This window comes from Podarcis melisellensis (genome assembly GCF_964234715.1).
Source record: "Podarcis melisellensis genome assembly, chromosome: 9".
Taxonomy (NCBI): domain Eukaryota; kingdom Metazoa; phylum Chordata; class Lepidosauria; order Squamata; family Lacertidae; genus Podarcis; species Podarcis melisellensis.
Genome location: NC_138541.1, coordinates 35,572,321 through 35,594,963, shown reverse-complemented (window position 1 = coordinate 35,594,963; position 22,643 = coordinate 35,572,321). Strand labels below are relative to the sequence as shown.

The 22,643-nt window shown below is 41.5% G+C and overlaps 1 protein-coding gene and 1 long non-coding RNA gene across 6 annotated transcripts in view; one reads left to right on the top strand and one right to left on the bottom strand.

Moving 5' to 3' along the window:
- Positions 1 to 22,643, top strand: part of INPP4B (inositol polyphosphate-4-phosphatase type II B) — a gene marked incomplete at its 5' end in the record, with an annotated part of 263,717 nt that overhangs the window by 232,218 nt on the left and 8,856 nt on the right. For all 5 annotated transcript variants that reach the window (XM_081925958.1, XM_081925959.1, XM_081925960.1 and 2 more), the window contains 4 exons: positions 93 to 233; positions 1,498 to 1,595; positions 6,334 to 6,446; positions 12,427 to 12,581. In XM_081925958.1, the coding sequence (XP_081782084.1) occupies positions 93 to 233; positions 1,498 to 1,595; positions 6,334 to 6,446; positions 12,427 to 12,581 (507 nt within the window). The remainder of the gene's footprint in view (positions 1 to 92; positions 234 to 1,497; positions 1,596 to 6,333; positions 6,447 to 12,426; positions 12,582 to 22,643) is intronic.
- On the bottom strand, positions 14,291 to 22,627 carry LOC309378248. The gene is made up of 3 exons (XR_014171943.1): positions 21,229 to 22,627; positions 19,079 to 19,777; positions 14,291 to 17,258 (listed from the first exon to the last, which is right to left on the bottom strand). It is a non-coding gene; the product is annotated as an uncharacterized lncRNA (long non-coding RNA).

Below are 22,643 nucleotides of genomic sequence, written 5' to 3'. Positions count from 1 at the left end.
TATGTTGCCCAAGTGTAATTTAAACAACAACAACACCCAGAATTTTTCGCTTACACATTGCACAAATCAGTCTTATTCTTTTGCTTTCCTAGGGGACATTATGTAATAGAAATCAAGCTCCCAGGAAAGATGTTTGAGCTGCTTCCACAAGAGATTAAAGAAGGGAAACTGCTCCATGTATATCCAGTTCTCTTTAATGTAGGAATCAATGAACAGCAAACACTCGCGGAGAGGTAAGTCATCAGGATTACGTTTCAGTTCTTGGGTATTTTGAACGAGACCACACAGCCTTTCTAAAGCTGCCCACCCATGGAGTAATAGGATAATTGCCTAGGAGACCAGACTACAGAGGGTACCAAGGTGCCAAACACAGCATTTTTTGCCTCGTAGCCCATACAATGCAGGATAGCTGCTTGGTGCCAGAAAGCGAGACCTGTCTTTAACTGGAGGTGCAAAGGAGGCAAGTTCTCATTGTTTCATGGTTTTAAAAAGTCATAAACAGTCTTCAGTAGCACAGCACAAATACCACAGGTGCCTATCCTTCTAATATGCAAAATGCAAGCTAATTCTACTACTGTAAAAGGTGACACAGGAAAAACAAAAACTTGATTGTAAGACTCATGAGTGGTTAGGATGGTGTGCCATCCCATGCTGTCTGTCACAAAGGCTTTAAATCCAAAAACCTTCGTCTGGTGATTCTGCTTTTTTATGTTAAAACAGCTACAAATAATTTAAATTCGCTAAATAATACAGCTACCCTCTGATACTTCCACAAGAAATGTCCTTTCAGCAAGGCCTCAACAGAATGGCAAGCTGCACTCTGCCTCCTACCTCCATTCTTGCAATGTTTTTGTACTTTTTGGTACTTTTGTATAGGTACAGGAAAATAACACATCCTACCCTTCATCACCTTTGGGGCTTTTTAAAATTCGGCGAATTCTGCAGTATTCATTTTGAATGTGGATTTCATTTTGACCATAGTTGACTCAGAATTAAGTACTATGGATTTTACCAGACTTTACTCTCAAGTAAATACACTAAATATGCTGAAGCTTTCATTGTATATTGTAACATTTATTTTATAATATAATAATGTTCAAATTCAGTACTGTGGTTCAATGAGGCCAGAATCATACACTTGAACCCTATGTTCAAACCTACTGCTAAATAACAATGCAGTCTGTGTCTACTTAATGTAAGTCTCATAGAGTTCAATGGAAATTACAGGCCCATGAGCATAGAATTGCAGCCTGAGTGGCATGTGAGCTAGTTCCCATTTCTGAACCTTTCAGGGCCTTTAGGGAAACAGAACACACTTTGTTCTCGAATTAGGAAGTTGTAATTAAATGGTGTGCTCACAAAATGATTGATGATATAAAATAATAATATTAATTCAGAGCTGAGGTGGTTATTTCCTGTTCCATTTCTTTGGGTGGAAAACGTCGACTTGTGCAGAAATGCTGCTCCTATGCCAATTGGTCTTCTGTGATTGCTTAGGTTTGGAGATACCTCTTTGCAAGAAACTGTCAACCAGGAAAATCTGGAGCTGCTGAAAGAGTATTACAAGCTGTTCACAGAAAAAATGCCTCCTGATTGTAAGTATTTAAAAATGTCTGTCTTGGTTCGTTAATCATGTTGAGGTTGTTATGCTTAAATGTTATTCATATGAAGTTATTTACATTCATTTATAAGTGTATGAATCTCAATATAAGCCTAATGGTGGGTTTATTTATTATTTATCTAATTACAAATTCTGGGTTGCAAATACTGCCGTTATTCTCCCAAATCCTCTTCGCTTGAAATAAAATTTCCCACTGGTATCAGTGGAAATTGGTTTAAGGATTAGATAGGATAATATTGAAACCATGTTTCCATAGATGTTCTGTTGCCCTAATTGAAAAATTATTCTCTACAGTTTATCCTCGGGTGTCTTGATTATGCTGATTAAAATGATTATAGCAATGCAAGTCATTGTTTTCTTCTGACGTGTCCTGGTGTGTGGCATTGCTGGTCTGGGTAATCTACAGACTTGAGCCCTTAAGTTGTTATTTCAATTAACTTTTTCAAAATTGAAAGTGCATAGCTCCTTCCTTTTTAGTAACCTGCATTGCCTTCTTACTTCACTGCAAGTGACGTGGGTGGCGCTGTGGTCTAAACCACTGAGCCTCTTGGGCTTGCTGATTAGAGGGTCGGCAGTTTAAATCTGTGCTATGGGGTGAACTTCCATTGCTCTGTCCCAGCTTCTGCCAACCTAGCAGTTTGAAAGCACCCCAGTTCAAGTACATAAATAGGTACCAATGTGGCGGGAAGGTAAATGGCATTTCCGTGCGCTCTGGTTTCTGTCATGGTGGCCCATTGCACCAGAAGCTATTTAGTCATGCTGGCCACATGACCCAGAAAGCTGTCTGTGGACAAACGCTGGCTCCCTCGGCCTGAAGCGAGATGAGCACCACAACCCCATAGTCGCCTTTGACTGGACTTAACCATTCAGGGGTCCTTTATCTTTTTACCTCTTACTTTACTATATTAAGGTAATATTTGCTGCTGCAAGTCTTGGCATTGTTGCTCCTTCCAGATCTAAGGTCTCTCTGCATCTCCTTTGAAAATGCATTTATACACCAATAATCTCTAAACTGGCTGCAGCCACCTTGGAAAGAGATCTTGCATCATAATATAAAGCTCACTGGTGGTTTCATCTCATGTGTTAAAGCCATGGAAGGAATACATTAACGCAGCAATATTATACAGACCAACCAGCTGCCACCTCTCTTTAGCCCGCATTGAAGATCTGTGCCATTTTGGCCTAGATGGGAAGGGATGGGCAGGGGAGGGCAGCAGCATAGTTAAACTCCCTCTCTCTGCTTGCAGGTCCTCCAGTTTGTTTGTTGATGATCCCAACAGCCAAAAAAATGCAGGGTGGGGAAAGATGTGTGGTTTAGCTCTAGCCCAAAACCTGAAGTAGGGAAGGGAAAGAGAGGGAAAGAGAGCGAAAGTAAGTTCAGTGCTGCAATCCAGCTTTTGCTCCCTTGCTGAAATACAAGCTCCGCTTACATGGAAATACGCCCTACTGAATTTGATAGGATTTAGTTCTAAGTAGACGTAGTAAGGACAGCTCTGTAAGGTGGTAATTTGCCCAATTAAAAGCCCCTCTTCACTCAGACCAATCAGACTGAATTTACCTGATCCAGGTCCTGCCTAGTATTTACTGCCTAGTAAATCCTCAAAGCAGTCGTCTCTCTCTCTCGGAACCTGTCACCTAGCAATACTGCTGACCAGGCTTGCAATGTCATAATAGCCTTGAACTGGGACTGTCACTTCTGTTTCAGTGTATCTGAAGAAGTGTGCATGCACACGAAAGCTCATACCAAGAACTAACTTAGTTGGTCTTTAAGGTGCTACTGGAAGGATTTTTTTTGTTTTGACTATGGCAGACCAACACGGCTACCTATCTGTAACTGGGACTGTCACAGTCACAGAATACTTTCCCCTTCGAAACATAAACAGACATAAATGCATCATTTCTCCACAAGGGGTCACAGGGAGCTTGACCTCGTCTGTTGATGAGGTTGCACCACGTCCAGATTTTTTGTGTGGCTGGGAAACGTTATATCAGAGGGTTTTTATTGGTGCAGGTAGCTTACTGCCACAACTGCTTAGAGCATTTTTTCCCCTGTTGATTGTAGTTCCTATATTCAACTGGCTTTTTTCTAAGACACATTAGTGCTTTGTATTTCTTCATGACACTGGAACAAATTTATAGCATACCTGTATTATGTAAACTAATATTTATTTGATCCTGAAATGATTTAACTGTTGAACTCAGACAAATAACTATCAGTTCTTCAAGAGTTGTAAAACGATTCGTTTTCTGTCGTCAGAATATGAGCATAACTTTTATTGTGGGTGGAGTGAGAGCTTTAGGTAACAAAGGCTGTATTTTGGCTGCTTTATAGTAGTTGCAAATGCTGTCATGATATTCAGTTCATTGAACTAATATTCTCTATGCCTGCTTCCTAACATTTGTATTCTGTCTACGTGCCTGAACAGAAAAAAAGATAATCTTAGGCTGTGTTCACATTACTATTGGCTCTAGCATTCTCCCACCACTGGTGTTTGAAGCTGTGTACACATGATGCTAACCACAATCCATCTCTATCCTGGAGTTTATTGAGAAATATTGCTGTTTGATGCATTTTCTCTTAAACCAGCTTCCATTGAACCTAAGAATGTAAGCCACATTCACTTTGCAGTTAAGGTTAAGCTAAGGTATATACATTTGAAACAGGAGGTGCACACGTGCAGATAGCAGCTTCATGATCAGGCGATGAGAGGTTGCATGTGTGGGGAAATCAAACAGCTATTGTGCATTGAGTGAAGACATCCCCACACCATCTCTGGTGTGACAGCAAAGTGCAAAAGTGTCTTGAAATGTGGGCAGGCGTGTGTGGCCTCACTACATTTTAAATTGTGAATATGTACATAACCCCAGTCATAGAAAAGCAGTCTTCAGAATCTGGCCGCTTGATTCCTTTTTGGGTGAGGCAGCCTATTACTTCACATGTTGCTTCTCTTGGAAACATATGCCAGGTTTGCACCCTAACCATCCCTGGCACAACTGAAACTCTGATTGTGCCTATGAGCAATGTAGGCAGACTACGAAGGCTTCATTTTTAAAAATGTCATTATTCAACGGGAACTTATTTATACCATGGTTTTAAGTGCAGTGCAGCATTTTTCCAGATTCATGCCTTCATTATTGTTGTTGCTTTAAATTGCCTCCTTGCTGTGACATGACAGGTGACTCAATTCTTTGTGAGTTCATTTGCGCGAAAGAACCAAGCATGCATTTCCTTGCAGCGAAGACAGTAATTACACTGCACATAGGCTTCCGGGCTTTTGCTTGCTGAGATCTTCAGCAGCCACTGGAATTAGTGCTAATCAGGTTGAACTTTTTTATATATATAAACCCCCCAAAACAAAACCATGACAGTTAATCAGAAAATTACTTTCTTCTGTTTTTGCTATGTTCAAACTTTGATATTTGAAACAGCCATATATATAATCTGAAAATCAGTGGAAAGGTAAGTGCTATATAAGGGACCCTCTCAGCCTGAAGCTAGAATAATGACTGCAGTAGCCTTAGAGCAGGCTTTTGCTTTATTCTCTACCTGTATGCAGTCATAGCATAAATATATTATAAAGATTCTCAGCATTTCCAAATGAATCTGCAATTATTCGTACCTCTTTTCCAAAAATTCATATGCATATAGAACTTCTGAGGGCCAAATGTGGCATGATATGAGAGATCATTACAGTCGTACCTTTGAAGTCCAACAGAATCCGTTCTGTAAGTCCGTTCAACTTCCAGAATGTTAAAAAACCAAAGCCAATCAGAAGCCACGGAAGCCCCATCGGACGTTTGGCTTCCAAAAATGGCTTGCAAACCCTTCCGCTCACCTTCTTTGCCTCCCGCCAATTTCTGACGGATGCGCACAACAAGGCTCCATCTCTTCCTTTCTTGTAGAAAGAGCTTGGAGGGGTGGGGGAGGGGAGAGAGAGAGCGGCCCCAACCTTGTGGCCAGATCACCACTGCGGAGCCAGCGGGGAGAGCTCCGGACTGCAGGAAAGCATCCGGAGCCTTCCCACCGGCAAGGATGACCCTGGCGCTGGAGGTGCGCAGACACCAAGCCCCCACTCCGCCTCACTTACATCCCCGCACTCTCCCCGGACTCTCTGGCGCCCTCCAGACCTTGGCACCCTGGTTCCCCGTGCCACTATCCTCAATGGTAAAGATGTCCCTGGTCCTAGAAGAAGACAAAGCAGATTCCACAAGCCTGAGATTTGCCCCAGCTTGCCACATATTTAAATTACTAGCAGACTAGCTAGCCTGCATTTATTATTTACTTGAAATAAACTTATGCATACATTTATGGTGGTGCTGTACTTTCCATTAGCCCCTCTTCTCTCTCTTTTTCCTTATTGCTGCTTTGCTCTCTGCACATCCTGCAATTATGCAAAGTGCAGCACAAGGAGCAGATAACAGACCAGAGGCAGGAGTGCAACAGGTTATGGAATCCAACCTCTTACCATTTAATATAGAGGTGCTGAAGATGCATGGAACTTCAGAAAAAAGTTCTTAGATAGCAGTAGCTGTGTGAACAAGCAGAAACCTGTTTGGTCAGTCATTAAAAGACGGGCATTGCTGTGTTTGAGGAAAATTCCTCATGCATTCGAAATGAGACTTTCAATGTAGCAGCTTTACTTTCCTGAGGAAATCCTTGACTCAGCATAGCCGTTATCACACGCTGTATTTCTTCTGCTTCTTCTTCCCAGGCCTACCACATTTTCAAGAACAGAATGACTTAAAAGGATTACTAGAAAATCTCCATCAAAATATTCAGGCTAAAAAAAGAAAGAATGTAGAAATCATGTGGCTGGCTGCAACGGTAAGAAACCTCATTTTAAAGCAATTCATTTAATTTTGTTCTGACTTGTTAAAATGAACTTTGGCAAGAGAATGCAAATAAGGGAAGCTTAGCAGCTTGGTGGTGGTGGGGACTCAGATGACATCTGCAAGTGACTCATGAAGCCTTTTAATGCCCAAAGTACTTTATTAAATTTGCATCTTTCCATAAAACTATTGGGACGCGGGTGGTGCTGTGGGTTAAGCCACAGAGCCTAGGACTTGCTGATCAGAAGGTCGGCGGTTTGAATCCCCACGACGGGGTGAGCTCAGTCCCTGCTCCTGCCAACCATTCCGGCGGGAAGGTAAATGGTGTTTCCGTGTGCTGCTCTGGTTCGCCAGAAGCGGCTTAGTCATGCTGGCCACATGACCCGGAAGCTGTACGCCGGCTCCCTCGGCCAATAAAGTGAGATGAGCACCGCAACCCCAGAGTCAGTCACGACTGGACCTAATGGTCAGGGTTCCATTTACTTTTATAAAACTATTGCACTTGCATGTTCTCTTCAAACTGGTATTTTCAGTTTTCTAGTTGTACTCCTGATGCTGCCATGGCCCTGAACACAGGGTGGGTTCAATATTAGGTATTCTTTGGCATAATTAGGTGCATATAATGGGTTTGTTTTTCCCCCTCTTGCCATTTTGTGAAGGATATATAAGTTGACCTGTTATTAGAGGAATGTGATGCATGGATGGTTATAATGGATGGCACTGGCAGAGAGGAAGAGATGAAGCAAGAGTTCATTTTGATGAAGTCCATAAGAATCATTTTCTCAGAGGACAATAGGCATCATCATGGATACAGTTCCTATAACCAGGAACATATTGTAGCCCCAATCTGACGCTGAAAAATATCCACAACTACATTTGGGGGAGGGGAGTAGTCCTTGTATCAATAGGACTCTTCACATTTGAAAATGTGCGTGTGCAGTGTCTCTTGAGGGGGAGTGAGGTCAGGCTTCCTGTACATTGAACAGCTCCTCATTTCTTAGCCTAGAACAAGGATGGGGAATCTGCGGTTCTCCAAATGTTGTTGGACTACACTTCCCATCATTCCAGACTATTCCCCATGCCAACTGGAGCTGATACTGAATAGCAGCTGGAAAGCCACATGTTCCCATCCTTGGTCTATACCCTGCAAACTTATGAATCTCATTTTCTAGGTCCCTCGCACCATACATCTTCAGTCCATGACAAATGTTGCAAATTCTCAAAGATACGTTTATGTAGACATTCATATGTTAGTCTTTGCACATCATTTCCATTTCTTTGTTGAAGAATTTGGATTTTGGGGCTCAGGAAGGTCCCAGATCAGGAATAGTATTTAAGGAAGCTAGGTAAACAAAAATGGCTAGAGATAATAATAATAATAATAATAATAATAATAATAATAATAATAATAATTATTATTATTATTATTATTATTATTAATGGACCCCCTTGGACTAGATCTTTGAGGCCCTGGCTTGCATTGTCTATTACTCCATATGAATGAATAGCAGTATATTCATCCTATCATATAAACTCATATTTATGGAAAGCAAAATGTTAATTATTCATAATGATCCGGCTTTTACTTTTGTAGAAGCTGACTGGCCCTGGGCACAATGCAAAACATAACAGTGCTTGGTTATTTGTTTTCATGAACTTGACACCACTAACACATACATTTAGGCAGTTAACATTCTCTAATTGGGTAATTAAGGATGTAGATATTTTCCTGACAGAGGCCCCACAAATCTCCTGTGTATAAGTTAATTGCGTTTCTTTTCTCAGTGATTTTCACTGGATTAACTGCTGATTGCAATAGCAGATATGAAAACAAAACGATTGCAATATCTTGAACGGACCTCTGAAAATCTGACAGGTGCATACCCTCCAAGATCCTACATTTCTGGCTCCCACGCTCTCATGCAAGTCCAGCCTCCCCCCTCCCCCTTCCTCCCTCTCTATCAAATTTTCCCCTTGAAGGGGCAGATTCGTGTATCTCTCCACTCAACACACACAGACACACCCTGCCCCATCCGGACCAACCCCCCAGCCCATTTCCTCTCTTCCTCTCTGCACTCACTTGGCAGGACTTCTCACCCCTCGCTAATATACTTTCATGTTAGTGAAAGTACATCAGTTATTGCGGACCTACGACATGGAGCAAAAACAGGTTAATGAAAAGGTGGTAAAATGGACCCCTACTTTTAGAGGGGGGAAATTCCAGTATTCCGTTTGGGAGAAAGCTTTGAATCACAGGTTCTCCCTACACTCCACGTACGCCTCCCAATACTGGTTGCTGGGAATTACAGGTGGGCAAAGTGTTGTTACGCTCGTGTCCAGCTTGCAAATTTCCCACAGGCATCTGGCTGGCCAATGGTGAGAACAGGATGCTGAACTAGATGGGCCTGATCCAGCAGACTTGTATAATGTTCTAGAAATTTAGGCGTTTTGGGTGGTAGCGGCAATCTCAAAACTGAAAGGGTTGCCTTCCCCAGAACGAGCAATTTCCCATTTACTCATTTTCCTTGCTAAGTAAGCAAGTTATAGGGAAGGATTACGAAACAAGTGCATCTCAGTGTACAGCGGTACCTCGGGTTAAGTACTTAATTCGTTCCAGAGGTCCGTTCTTAACCTGAAACTGTTCTTAATCTGAAGCACCACTTTAGCTAATGGGGCCTCCTGCTGCCGCTGCACCTCTGGAGCACAATTTCTGTTCTCATCCTGAAGCAAAGTTCTTAACCCGAGGTACTAGTTCTGGGTTAGCGGAGTCTGTAACCTGAAGCGTATGTAACCTGAAGTGTATGCAACCCGAGGTACCACTGTACATTCCAACAGCCAGTTTCTTTTCCAACTCCTGCTGACTTCTGCAACCACCAAATAGCAGGAATCATTTGGCATGACACTATTTATTCATAGACGGCACTTCATTGCATTCCATTGCTGCTGAATTTGGACAAGCTGCATAAATCTAGCTTACTAAAACTAGTGGTGGCAGCAAAGACTATTTCATGTTTGATGTTTTCAAGAAATGCAATTCAACTGGCTTTCTACAACTCGGAAACTGCAAACATCATTGCTCATTGGGGAATGGTTGTCCACCAACTAGGTGACTATTGCTTAGGTAGTGACATGTATTCCCGTGCCATTTTATCCCTTTAAAAGAGTAAAACCCAAAGTACATTTTATATTGCTTTTCCCCTGAGTGTCTCAGCTCCCCTGTCCTCCTTTTTTTTGTTCTGTTGCCAAAACCTTTATTCTTCGACATCTGTTCTGTCCGATTCTCATCCCTTTGAAGTTTCATGTTTTAATTTAGAAAGCTTAATCAGGAAGCCTTTAGTGGTGCTGATTTGGACCTCATTTTAAAATAGAAGCACAAACTTCAAAGGGTATAAAATATAAGTGATTGTTAATGCACATGCATTTAATATATGCCAGTCAAAAGCATAGCAGATTCACCACCGCTTTCTATAGTGACATCTCATATGGAGCTAACTAGGATATAAAAATTAAGAGAGTTGCCGAAATGTCTTTGGCGCAGCTGCTGTTCTCTGGATGTGTTTGAATTCTGATTATATAATCCTCTTTCTCTTATACACTCCATGCTCAGAAGAGCAATTCTGATACTGGCACTGTGGTCTAAACCACTGAGCCTGTTGGGCTTGCTGATCAGAAGGTTGGCGGTTCAAATCCCCACAACTGGGTGAGCTCCCGTTGCTCTGTCCCAGCTCCTGCCAACCTAGCAGTTCGAAAGCACACCAGTGCAAGCAGATAAATAGGTACCGCTCTGGCAGGAAGGTAAACGGTGTTTCCGTGCGCTCTGGCACTCGTCATGGTAGCAGTAGCAGTTTAATCATGCTGGCCACTTGACCCAATAAACTGTCTGTGGACAAACGCCGGCTCCCTCTGCCTGAAAGCAAGATGAGCGCCGCAATCCCATCCAGCGGTCCTTTACCTTTACCTTTTTACCTTACTTAGTTGGAAGACACAAAATCATTGTAATATATAAGAACAGTGCTTTTTTCTGGGGGGATGCAGGGGTACACATACTCCTAAACATTTTGTGAATCTAAGTTTGGTCTCATTGAGGGGCAGTATTTCAATATGAGTAGGAAAATGAGAGTACCCCTAAACATTTTTTAAGAAAAAAAGCACTGTATAAGAATATTATAGAAGAGTAGAATCCTGTCAAATTAGACCAAAGGCCATTCTAGTCCAGCATCTTTTTCCTGCAGTGGTTAAACAGTTGCCTTTGGAAAGAAATTTTATAAGCAAGACAGACCTGTATCTCTATCTGTATTATTCCTCAGCAACTGCTACACAGAGGCTTGCAGCCTCTGAGCTCGGAGGTAACGTATAGCCAACATGGCTAGTAGCTATAGAAAGCTTTATCCTCCATTACCGTACTTTATGCATTACCGTTACCTTTTAAAGCCATCTTACAGAAGCAATTTCTAGAAGACTGCTGTGTTAAAGATATACTTGCTTTTGTCTATCCTGAAACTCCCACTAAGCAGCTCCTTTTGGTTCTTCTGTTATGAGAGAGCGGGAGCAGAATTCTCTGCCAACTTTCCCTACACCAGGCATAATTTTATAAATCTTGATTATTTTACCTGCTAACTTAAAAGTGCCAGAATTTTAACCTTCCCTCATAATGGAATTACTGTATTTTTTGCTCTATAGGACGCACTTTTCCCCCTCCAAAAATGAAGGGAAAATGTGTGTGCATCCTATGGAGTGAATGCAGGCTCCTTGGCTTCAGCAATAGCAACACGAAGCCTCCAAAGCCCAGAGGGAGCACTCCCTCCGCGCTCCGGAGGCTTCACATTGCTTTCGCTGAAGCCTGGAGAGCGAGAGGGGTCGGTGCGCACGACCCCTCTCTCTCTCTCCAGACTTCAGGGATAGCTGCCTGAAGCCTTTGGAGCGCAACGGGACCTTGCGCTACGCTCCAAAGGCTTCGGGTTCCTTTTGCTGAAGCCGGGAGAGCAAGACTCCCAGAAAGGGAGAGCTGCGCAGCGCCCCTTCAACGAAGCGGGAGGAGAAATGGAAGGGGCTCCATTTCTCCTGCCGCTTCGCTGAAGGGGTGCTGAGCAGAGGGGGGGGGTTCTTGTTCTCCCCCTCTAAAACAAAGTTGGTCCAATGGTCGGGTGCATCCAATAGAGCGAAAAATGCGGTAATCCAGAACCTTAATCATTTGGGTTGCCTTTCCAGCAATTCAGTACCCTTTTTGAGATGTCATGACCAAAACTGTACCCAGAATTCTATGTATAAAGGCATTATGATATTGGCAGTTTTATTTTCAATTCCTTTCCCAATAGCTCCTAGCAGAGAATATCCATTTTCACAGCTTCCCCATACTGGTTTTATTATCAAATAAGAACAGTGACACACAGAAGCCCATCATCAACTCATTAAAGCATTTTTTATTTTATTTTTATTTTCCACATAGCTTCATGCATTGGGCTGGGAAAGTCAAAAGGCGCTGAAAGTTGTGACAAATGAATCACTGGGATAAAATCTGCAAAAGTGGTATTTCTGATCTAAATTACTAGATTAGAATTTATCAGCCATTTCTGATAGATTAGTTTTGCCTTAAAATGAGGTTGTATTGAACTGCATTGTTTAATTGAGGGTTGTTGGTTTTTTGCTATATTTATATGTTGTGGTGGTTTTTGGCATGAGTATTTTGGTGGAAATGTTGTTTGCTAATTTGTAACACTTCGTTATTATTATGTACCACTTTGAACTCAATGTTGCTGCTGGATAAGCGGCATACAAGTAATAAATCAAAACCAAGCTTGCTGCTCCACAACAAGATACAAAGATAGCAAACTCTTTTCTGTTTGACAATGTTATCAAAGTAGTTTAAATGTTCCCCAACCATTTGTTTAACATGCTGGCATTCCCCAATATGCTAGACTGCAATACACCTGGAGTAAAGAGAGAAGCAAGTCACTTGATTTCTGTGTACCTTCTAGATTTGCCGCAAGCTAAATGGAATCCGGTTCACCTGTTGTAAAAGTGCCAAAGATAGGACATCAATGTCAGTGACACTGGAACAATGTTCAATTTTAAGAGATGAGCATCAGCTGCACAAAGACTTTTTTATCCGAGCCCTTGACTGTATGAGGAGGTATGTTCTTCTTTTTCTGTTTGCCATCTTTCAAGTCTATCTGTGTGTGCTTGAATATATTTTAGCTAAAACGTTGGGTAGGTCAGGATCAAGATGTGCATGATTTGCTCTCAGTTAATTAGCCTTTCATTATTATCCCAAGCCCAGGTTCATATCTCAAGCCTTTCACAAAGCCCTTCCTCCCCCCCCCATGTTAAATTCATATAGGGGTGGTTTTTTATAAAACTGGTAAATACTGCTTAATCAAAACAGTAATCTGTTACACTTGATAACTTTGTTTAATCAAAGATAAATAAAATATAGCAAACGAAGTTAAGACAAATGATAACAATCATGTTTATTTAATTAAGTCCTCACTGGTTTTTTAAACATTAAATTACTTTGCCTTTTAAGTATAATTATGCACAAATTTAGATGAATTCATCAAGAATGTTAGGTACACTATTAATTTAGACATGTACTGAAAAGAACTTGTCTTAAGATGTAAGTTTTGTCTGCACTTTCTAGCTAACCATGTCTGTAATGAAATTCCATACATTGTCATCAGTTTTAAAGCAGCTGTCGAGGTGAATGCAGGAATGTACAACCATGTTTTCACTATTCGTGTTTAGGCAAGGAAACTTCTATTATCATGGTTGATAATAAGTACTTACTTCTGGATTCTTTTCACCTCATTTAAATAACTCAAGTGAAAGATTAAGTAGTCTTAATCTTAGTCTTTCACACTATGCCCTTCAACAGGGACATGAATTTTGCTTTGTTTAAAAGGGCAGCAGTAATAAATGAGCAGGATTGCAGGGCAATTCAGATGTTTAGCTTATTTGAATATTGCTCATGGTGTATAGTAGTTACATAACATTTCATACTTACCATTATAGTCGCTTCATCCAATCACTTCTGCAGCTTTTCAGTCATGGTGGTTAATGCATGTGCTAGCTTTCACACCTGAATGTACTTTTACTAATGATCCATTGGTTTTCTATATTTGATCATAATTTCAATTCGGCTTCCAGCTACTCTTGTTTTCAGAGTAAGCTTCCAGTCCATTTGACAGCCTTAACACTGTGGGATAGATTGGTTGTTAAAAACATTGCAAGTCTACAGTGCAGAATGCCCAGTGGCAGAGCAGGAAAATAGAGCTATTGCAGTCTCATGTACAGTGGTGAATTCGCAAGACGAAATTAATTCGTTCCGCAAGTATTTTCTTCTTGCGAGTTTTTCGTCTTGCGAAGCACGGTTTCCCATAGGAATGCATTGAAAATCAATCAATGCGTTCCTGTGGAGACCGTCCGGGGACAGAGGGGAAGGCGCGTGCGCCTTCCCCTCTGTCCCCGGACCTGTTTTAAAGCAAGGGGCAGCGGGGAGAAGATTGCTTCTCCCCGTTGCCTGCCCTGCAATCTCCGGGGACAGAGGGGAAGGCGCTCGCGCCTTCCTCTCTGTCCCCGGACCTGTTTTAAAGCAAGGGAAGGGGCAGCGGGGAGAATCGCTTCTCCCCGTTGCCGGCCCTTGGTTCAAAAGTGGTCCGGGGAGAGAGGGGAAGGCAAGGGGAGGAGGGGAGAAGATCACTTGGATTGCGGGGCAAGCTTCGTTTTGCAAAGCAAGCCCATAGGGAAATGCGTCTTGCGAAGCGGCTAAGAAAACGAAAAACTCCTTCGTCTAGCGAGTTTTTCATCTTCCGAGGCGTTCGTCTTGCGGGGTACCACTGTATGGTTTAATGGGATGTTTGAACCAGGCCAGTGTCACTGAGATCAAATGCAGCCATTTGCCCTTCTCCCTTTGGGAGAGCTCTTCTGCAAATCATTAAAAGAGATACTTTTTTCTATGCTGAATATACTTTTTTTTTAATGTGCCCTGTGTTTTGGCTCATCCGTACTCTTACCAATGAATATGATTGGCAGCATTACATCTGCCCATGAATAGATGTGATTGCACCTGATTGGAACAGTGAGCTTCTTCTCCATTCACTGGAATAGAGCATTGAGAAAAGGAGATACCTTTCCATGTCTCTGAGCTCAGCTTCTGTATTTTTAGTCAAGGCTCATTCTATTCAAGGCTCTCCAAGAGATTTCATAACTGTGCTTTTGAGTTGGCCTTAAATAAATGGAGTTGTTATAGGACGTGACACTTGTGTATTTATCCTTCTATGTGATTACTTCAGTAAAGTGCTGTTTAAAAGGCTATTCGGTGGACTTCTCAAACCCCCAGCCATAAAAGCCTCCAAGGAGGATTTTTTAAATGAAATTTTTAAGGAATGTGGAAAAATTGGGACTTCGGTGCTTTCTTGTTTTCTGCAGTTTGAGTTGTCAAGTGACAATGACTGCTGAACAGTCTGTCAACGCTCTATCTCACTCTGTAATGATTGTCAGGAAGAGAGTTAAACTCTTTGAAAACAAGCACTCTGAAACAGATCAGCTCTTCACATGGCAAACATTAGGGTATTAAGACCAACCAACAATGGTATTTTAAATGGTAACAAAAGTACCAATAGTATTCATTCATAAATTCATATTCAAGTATCAGTGTTGGTCAATCCATATCTTTTGACTTTAAATTGTCCTTTCACTTCTTGAACAAGGTAGACCTTAAAATAAAACTGTGTTTTTTCTACTTTCAACACCTTGAACAGTGTATTATCTGAGGTCACTATAGAGTTCACAGTTGTGATGAAAGTGTTTCTTTTTAAAGATGTGTTGAAGAACATTGTAGAGTACAAATCATAGCTGTGCTAGGTTTATTATAAGATACTTGATTCCACTAGAGAAGGACAATTGTGATATTTTTCAGATTCTTAGAATAGAGCTCTAAAGCCATTGATACTGGAATCAAAGTTGAAGGGTGGGGTGTAATGTTAGGCATAAATGCCGCAGTTGCAAAAAGGTATAAAACACATGAATTATCATTAGTTGAAGATATCTAGATTACACTTAATATGTGACAGGGATAACATTTTGGAGGTCTGAACAACAGATGCATGCAGTGAAGCATTCCAATAATTGTCTCTCAGCTTTTGAATTTTCTTCTATTGGAGGCTGGTCCAAGCTTATCTTATGTCCAGGGACAAGGAGGTATAGAGTACAATAATCAGCATATTGTTTCTCATTCTGAACAACTGAGTGGGCTATCTGTCTTTTAAAAAAAATGGTTCCCAAGTTTCTCTCTCACTCACTCTCACACACCAATGTTGAGAAATTACTGAGCAAAAACCTCCCAGAATGTGTATGTTCTCAAGCATTTTCTGATGTGGCGCCAAATTGAAATTAGGAGAGTGTCTTTCTTCTCTGGACACAAGGGCGATATTTGATAACTGTATTCTCCTGTTACATGTCAATTCTGAACGTTCTATTATTTCCTGTTCCCTAACAATAGCTTCTGGCTGTTTTTATAAATTAGGAGGAGACTATAAATTTTGCTCCAAAGTAACAAATGCTTTACCCCTTTATTTATGACACTTATTTCTATGGCATAAGAGCCAGGCTACTGTTACCTTTGTGTAGAAGCTCTAGAGAAATTACATTTCAGAAATCATTTAAGGAAAAGCAAGGCATAAAAAACTTTAAAGAGAATCTAGTGAAGGGAACATTTTCTGCCATCCCTTTCAGGGTTAGGATAGGAGTTGGATACAACTGATAGTCTGGCCCCACCCTTGCAATGTAATCAAATGTTATAATATTTGAGAGGGCAGGGGACAAATTTGGGGGTCTTTTAACCAATGGAGTATCTAGGCATCTGTGTGCTCTTCTGCATAACACAGTCTAGAACTTCTTTCTTGAGAAAAATATTGAAGCAATTTAAATAACAGAAAGCGAGAGAGAGAGAGAGACTGCTGTCGTAGCAAAGTACATAGTAAAGTTCAAAATATTGCATATACAACTCTGACACAGCATGTGCCATCCAATCCAGCCTCAAACTTACTTTGATAAGAACTATTATTCAGTATTTCCCCAGCATAACCAGAAACATCCCATTTTGATGAAATCTGTTGTTGAGACCCAAGGGCTTGTCCAAACTGGAGCAAACTAGCCTGCCTCCACATTAATGGAGGGGTGTCCAGCATTGTCTGGAAGAACACTGAGGTGGGATTCACATTGTGTTCCAGTGTGTACAAGCCCTTACTTTATAAAGAAACATTTCTCAATATTGTCCAATTTAAGTCTTTTAAACATGAGTATGAAATGCTGAATATATTCATTTCCAAAGAACGATTTCAGGTTTGTTTTGTTGGGCTGTGAATATTTCTACTCCGTAAATGTTTTCTGGACCTGCTGACAACTCACAGTGATTTGACTATTTATTTTGATAAGACATACCTGAATACTGCAAAGAATGTGTTCCCTTTGCCTGGGACATACAGATGCTGTAAACAGAGGAGACGCACAAAATGTGTAGGTAGATAGCACTGGCTGTGTGGTTTGGAGCAGCTACTGTTGCTCCACATCCCCTTGACTGCCTTGGCAGGTAGATGAGATGTGCCTGCCTGGACCAAGCGCTGTTATGCTGATCACACTTGCTGAGCTGCTGAAGCTGTCTCTCCTCATTTCCCAGGAGAAGGAAGAGAGTTGTGCTGCTCCCACCACCTTTGTGCATTCTCTGACAGGGTTGCCAATTGACCAGTTTTATTTTTGCAAGTGGAATGTCAAATCCAGTCAACTTTGTGCAGCAATTGGTTGTAACCTTCGGCTAGAAAAAGAGAGAAATAATATGCTGATCAGTGTTTGGTCACATACTAAGGTGCACACACGATTCATCCTTCCTTTCAATCTCCATCCACATCCACAGTTCTCGTTCTCTCTCCCTCCCTCCTCCCTCCCTCTCACACACAACTCCTATAATTCATATTAATAAAAATTACATGAGCATCCCCATTTGACAGCACACCTGCATAGAAGCCAATGTGTGCCTTGTGAACATAGACACCAATCATGCATGGTAGAGTGCAAATGACACAGAGGACATGGCCATTTGGAAGGTTGCTGGTGTTCTACTTCTTCCTATGGCTGTGCACAAGGAATGTTACATTAAACAAGGGACCAAGAAAAGCAATCTGTTTAGCCTAGAACAGATGTGTGTGTATATTGCTATGTAGCTTATTGATTATGGGCAAGTATGTGGAAGAATTGTGAATTTGGACATATCCCATAGGACCAGCCTAAAGACCAGGCACAAGAAAATAAACTTGGGATATGTTACACAGTAAGTGACACCCATTAGTATTTAAATAAAGATATCATATCCCTGTAGGTAGGCTTATCATTATAACTGTATTTCAAAAACCCCGATGTGTTTCTAATTAATAACCTATGTCGAATTAAGAATCCATCATACCCTTCTGAACAGCTGCCTTTCTGGCATGCACTCATTGAAGCCTGCCTATATAGATGAAACAATGAAATAGAATATTTGTACCGCAGTAAGAAAATCTGTCTGGATAATACAACACAATTATAATCTAACTTTATAAGCAAACAACGGGGGAGGGGACCTCATCTTACAGAAATGAATTGGAATGAACAGTACATAGAGCTCTGAATATGTTAAATGTAAATAATTAGAAAAATAAGATTTGGATTTGATTTGATATCCCACTTTATCACTACCCAAAGGAGTCTCAAAGCGGCTAACATTCTCCTTTCCCTTCCTCCCCCACAACAAACACTCTGTGAGGTGAGTGGGGCTGAGAGACTTCAGAGAAGTGTGACTAGCCCAAGGTCACCCAGCAGCTGCATGTGGAGGAGCGGGGAAGCGAACCTGGTTCACCAGATTACGAGTCTATTGCTCTTAACCACTACACCACACTGGCTCTCTTTCTCTCTCTGATTAGGCTAATGAAGTAATTTCAGAAGACTAGTTTTCTGACTAAAGTCAATGTTTTGATCAGAGCTCCTGCTGTGGCTCATATAAGGGTCTTACATTGGCCCAGTTGAATTTTTGACTCTGTTTTTAACAACTGGCACACATAGACCCAATGCCATATTACAAACTGCTTCTGAAACTTACCTTGTTTCAAAAGCAGCTCTAAGTGAGCCATGGTTTCTACTGTTCAAGAAGCCCAAGAAATCTAAAGCCTCCTTAGACTCACAGGCCTTTGGGTTCTAACCATTCTACAATCCACTCGCTCTGATGTGGAGGTTCACGCTTTCCCTCAGCTTCCCTCAGGTAATTGGTAGGATCATAGCTGCACAAGCAAATTGTAGTTAGCAGCCTGCTCTTTGTTTAGCATTCTTGGGCGAAAGAGAAGGAGAACTGTAACAATAACCACACCTTCTGACTTGTTATGACCTTTTCTAAGAAAATTTACGGAGGAAAGGTCTTAGTAGAGAGATGGTACAAACATTTTAAACACCAAGAGGTTGGAGGGTGGTGTGTTGGAACTGGAGGGTTTTTTTGTGGGGGGTTAGTTATTAACTGGTTCTGCTATTAGCTCCTTCCCACCCCACCCACAGTCAATAATACAATAGGGAAAGACTGAGAATCTAGAGTTGAATCCCGTTGTCACCTACCCAAAGATGTGCCCTCTGTTTCAAGAGCAGCTTGGTGCTTGGCATGAGTTGAGGACTGGTTGAGAGAAGTCATCCTGAGGCTTTTCATTTCTTCCTTAAATCCTATAATTATCATGACCTGTTCGATCTTCTGAGAGGTAGAAATTAAATATCCGCATCTCCATCTTTATTTCTCTCCTAAGCTGGTGGTGAGATGGCTTTGATTCTGAAAGTAAAACCAGAAACTTTGAAGTAAGCCCCCAGAATGGGGATTTGGGGTGGGGGACGATGCTCTGGCTAAGAGCAAGTTCTATAAAGTCAGTAAACAAGTCTAAGGATTGTTGAAGAGGCCACGCAAATGGGTGCAGTGATGATAATGACCACAGACAGGAAGAAAACAACTAGATCGTCACTCAGATACATTGATCAAAAGTTCAAACCCTTTTTAAACACCCAGCTTGCTGTTTGGAGCAGCTCTTTCTTCCTTGTGGGCACTGGGACCAGCTCCCAATAATTGTGCAGCCAAGCGTTCCTTTTTAGTAGCAGATGAATAGGAGGAGACAGGCATGTCAATTTTCTTTTTCCACTTCCAGTAATAAATTCCTCTTCCTTAAAAATCTTTATCCCAATGTCAACATGAAAGACAGGACAAATAAAAACACTTTTGGCTCCTGGGACTCCCCTCGCCAAAGAATTCGACCCAATTGTTTGCCTTCGACCCTGTGTAAAAATTTAAAAAAGGTGAGTCTGACAACACACCTTGGGGCTTGCTTCAGTCACTGGTGCTATTTTGGCAGTTCATCTAATTGCAAGCAAGGAAGACAGGAGAAGAAAAACAAAGAACAGTTTGTTGCATTGAAGTCGCACGGCTGGCATCTGAACACCTAAACTGAGAATAGCCAATTGATGCTTATTCTTGCACAGCCAATGGTACAATTATGATTATGGATATGTTAATTGACTGTTTTTATTGGAAAACTAATAAAAATTATTTTTTAAAAAAAATTCAGTCAATGAGCCCCATTTCCTTGGGAAAGTGGGAGAGTCAAATGTCTGCTTAATATATTCCACTATATTGGTGTTCTTTCCAAAGACACCAAACTCTCACTCTCAGAACAACAGACAGTGAGTAGCAGGCATATATGGGGAGCTGAAAGAAACAATACAAACATACCGTTCACATTAAATCTGGATAAAGTGTGGTTAGTTTTAGCTATGCTTGATTAAAACAAACAGTGATTTATGAAGTTGGCTTGATACAGTAAACCACAGCTAAAACTAAGCATAGCTTTCAATTTTGACATAATAGCAAACTAAAGTTGTTTGGAAGTACTCACTTCTGTTTTCAGTCTCCTAATGGCTGCACTGGATAAGTTGAGGGGAGAGGGAGCAGACCTATGCATGTTCCACTAAACCATAATTCTGTGCTACATCCAAACCAGGCTACTGAAGCCACACCAGGTAGCATGAAAGGTAGTGGCCAAAGGACATCAACTTGATAAACAGTTTGCACTGCAGTTCAAAACAGGCTAGAATCTGGTGTCAGGAATTTGAATTTTCACTGTATTGAAAGGTATTGTCTTAGTTAGCTGCTCTCCTGTCCCTTGGAACCTGACTAGTTATAGTTTGAGTTTTTGAAACTGCTTCAAAGAAAGTAACAGTAGCTTTCTGTGCTGAGATTTAGAATACCAAGCAGTTTATAAATGTCTGTTTTGATGTGCCTCAATTTTTCTATTAATAATCATGACAAGCAGTAAAATCTTAAAGGAGCTGAATTTCTAAATACTCTGCAGAATTTCCACTCAAGTATCCTTGGTTTTGCATTGGGAATTCTTTTCACGATTTTCTGTCATCTTTGAAGAGTTATAAAGATTCAGAAATTAATGTCAGATTAGTATTCCATCAGAAATACTTATTTGTACAAGGGCTGCTGCTATTCCATCTCATCCATTGAACCAGCTTTCATCTTGGTCCCTGATTTTAATGACTTTCGTCCACAAGTTATATAATAAGCAACAGTGTTCTCCTTTTGCTACCTTAATTTCCACTGGTCTAACAGGTAAATGAAAGAACCTGTTATCACTTGTATATATGCATGCATTAAAACATATATCCTTCCATTGGGCATCCACTGAACCAAAGTATTATTGTTTAAAAGCAGCCATGCATACCTGGAATATAGCAGTGACAAAGCAGTAAAGACCTCATTCATCTGATTTTATCATGTACAGAAATATCTAGGTGGGATCTGGGTGATTCGTCTCTTCTGTCAAGACAGGGCTTAGCTGCTGCTGATGTGTAAAATACGATGACAGACATTTTACTCTAAGTGAACTGAATATTTCAGTCATACTCAGTTATATCCGTATTAAATCCCATTGATTCCTGTGGGAGATATATACAGGCACACACATACTTCCACTGTCACTCAAACACAGTCATACCAGGCGAAGCATATAATAGCATGATTATAAGGGTATGTTGTAAAGTATATCCTCTTAATACTAACACTAATTATGTTAGGCTTATTAATGGTGTTGTATTGACATGTACTGTGGCATCAGCATATTATCAGATCATTTACTTAATGCTTATATGTTTTGTCATTCTAGAATTTAGTGTTACAAGCGATTCAACCAAAATTATTTGGCGGGTGGCCCAAATTAAGATAAGGAATCTAGATCTGCTGCCTTCCCACCAAATCTTCAACTTCTGTCCTCCCTTCAGTTCTAGCCCACGTTGTCCCAAACTGCAAAATACTCTTGGCTATCCTGGCCTCATTTTTTCAGCCTAATGCATACTCTGTCATTCCCCGTCTACTTCTTTCATCATTTGTTATTTCAGATCGCTCTTTTGTATGCCATCATACACGTGGCCCATCTTCCACTCAGCTTCCCAGTCCTCAGCCTTCATACCTGAATTGCACTCCTACATCTCTCCTCTCTCGTCTGCTTTCTGGCAACAGCACAAAATGCCTCCAGTCCCACTTTCTGGCTGGCTAAAATTTGTGTCAACTTCCTGTTCCTTTGCTTTCCACTTTAGGCACTGAGTTTAGTGGGGAGGGAAAAGTCCTAGGGAGACTGTTTCCTCCCCAACCCCTTCCCATAATGTAGGGTTCCCATTTTTGAAGAACAAAAAAGAGGACCCCCACTCTCCCCAAACAAAGCCGCCTCTCACGACCCTCGCGCCCTCCGCTTGCAAAGGGAGACCTTGCGCACTCACCTGCTCCGCCACGGCTCGGAAGAGGCATGACCCGTCCTTCGCCACTCACTTGCGGTACAACCCCTGAGGTCGCAGGCAGGCGTCCATGGAGGAATCTGCCGGGGCCTCCGCGCCGGAGCTCTGCTCCTTGCCTCCTGGCTTCTCTGCAGCAGCCTCCATGTTTATTTATTGCTCCAGGGATTGCAAGGAAATTGCTGCTTCCCCACCTTCAACCCCACATGCTTCAGAAGAAAGTGGGAGAGATGCAGTGAAAGCCCCTTGTTCTGGGGGCGGCTGGCAGCACAGCGCAACAGGAACCAGACTCGCATTCACTGGTCACCCATGTGGCTTCTGTGAGATGCTCCACTTGCACCGCAAGCACCAG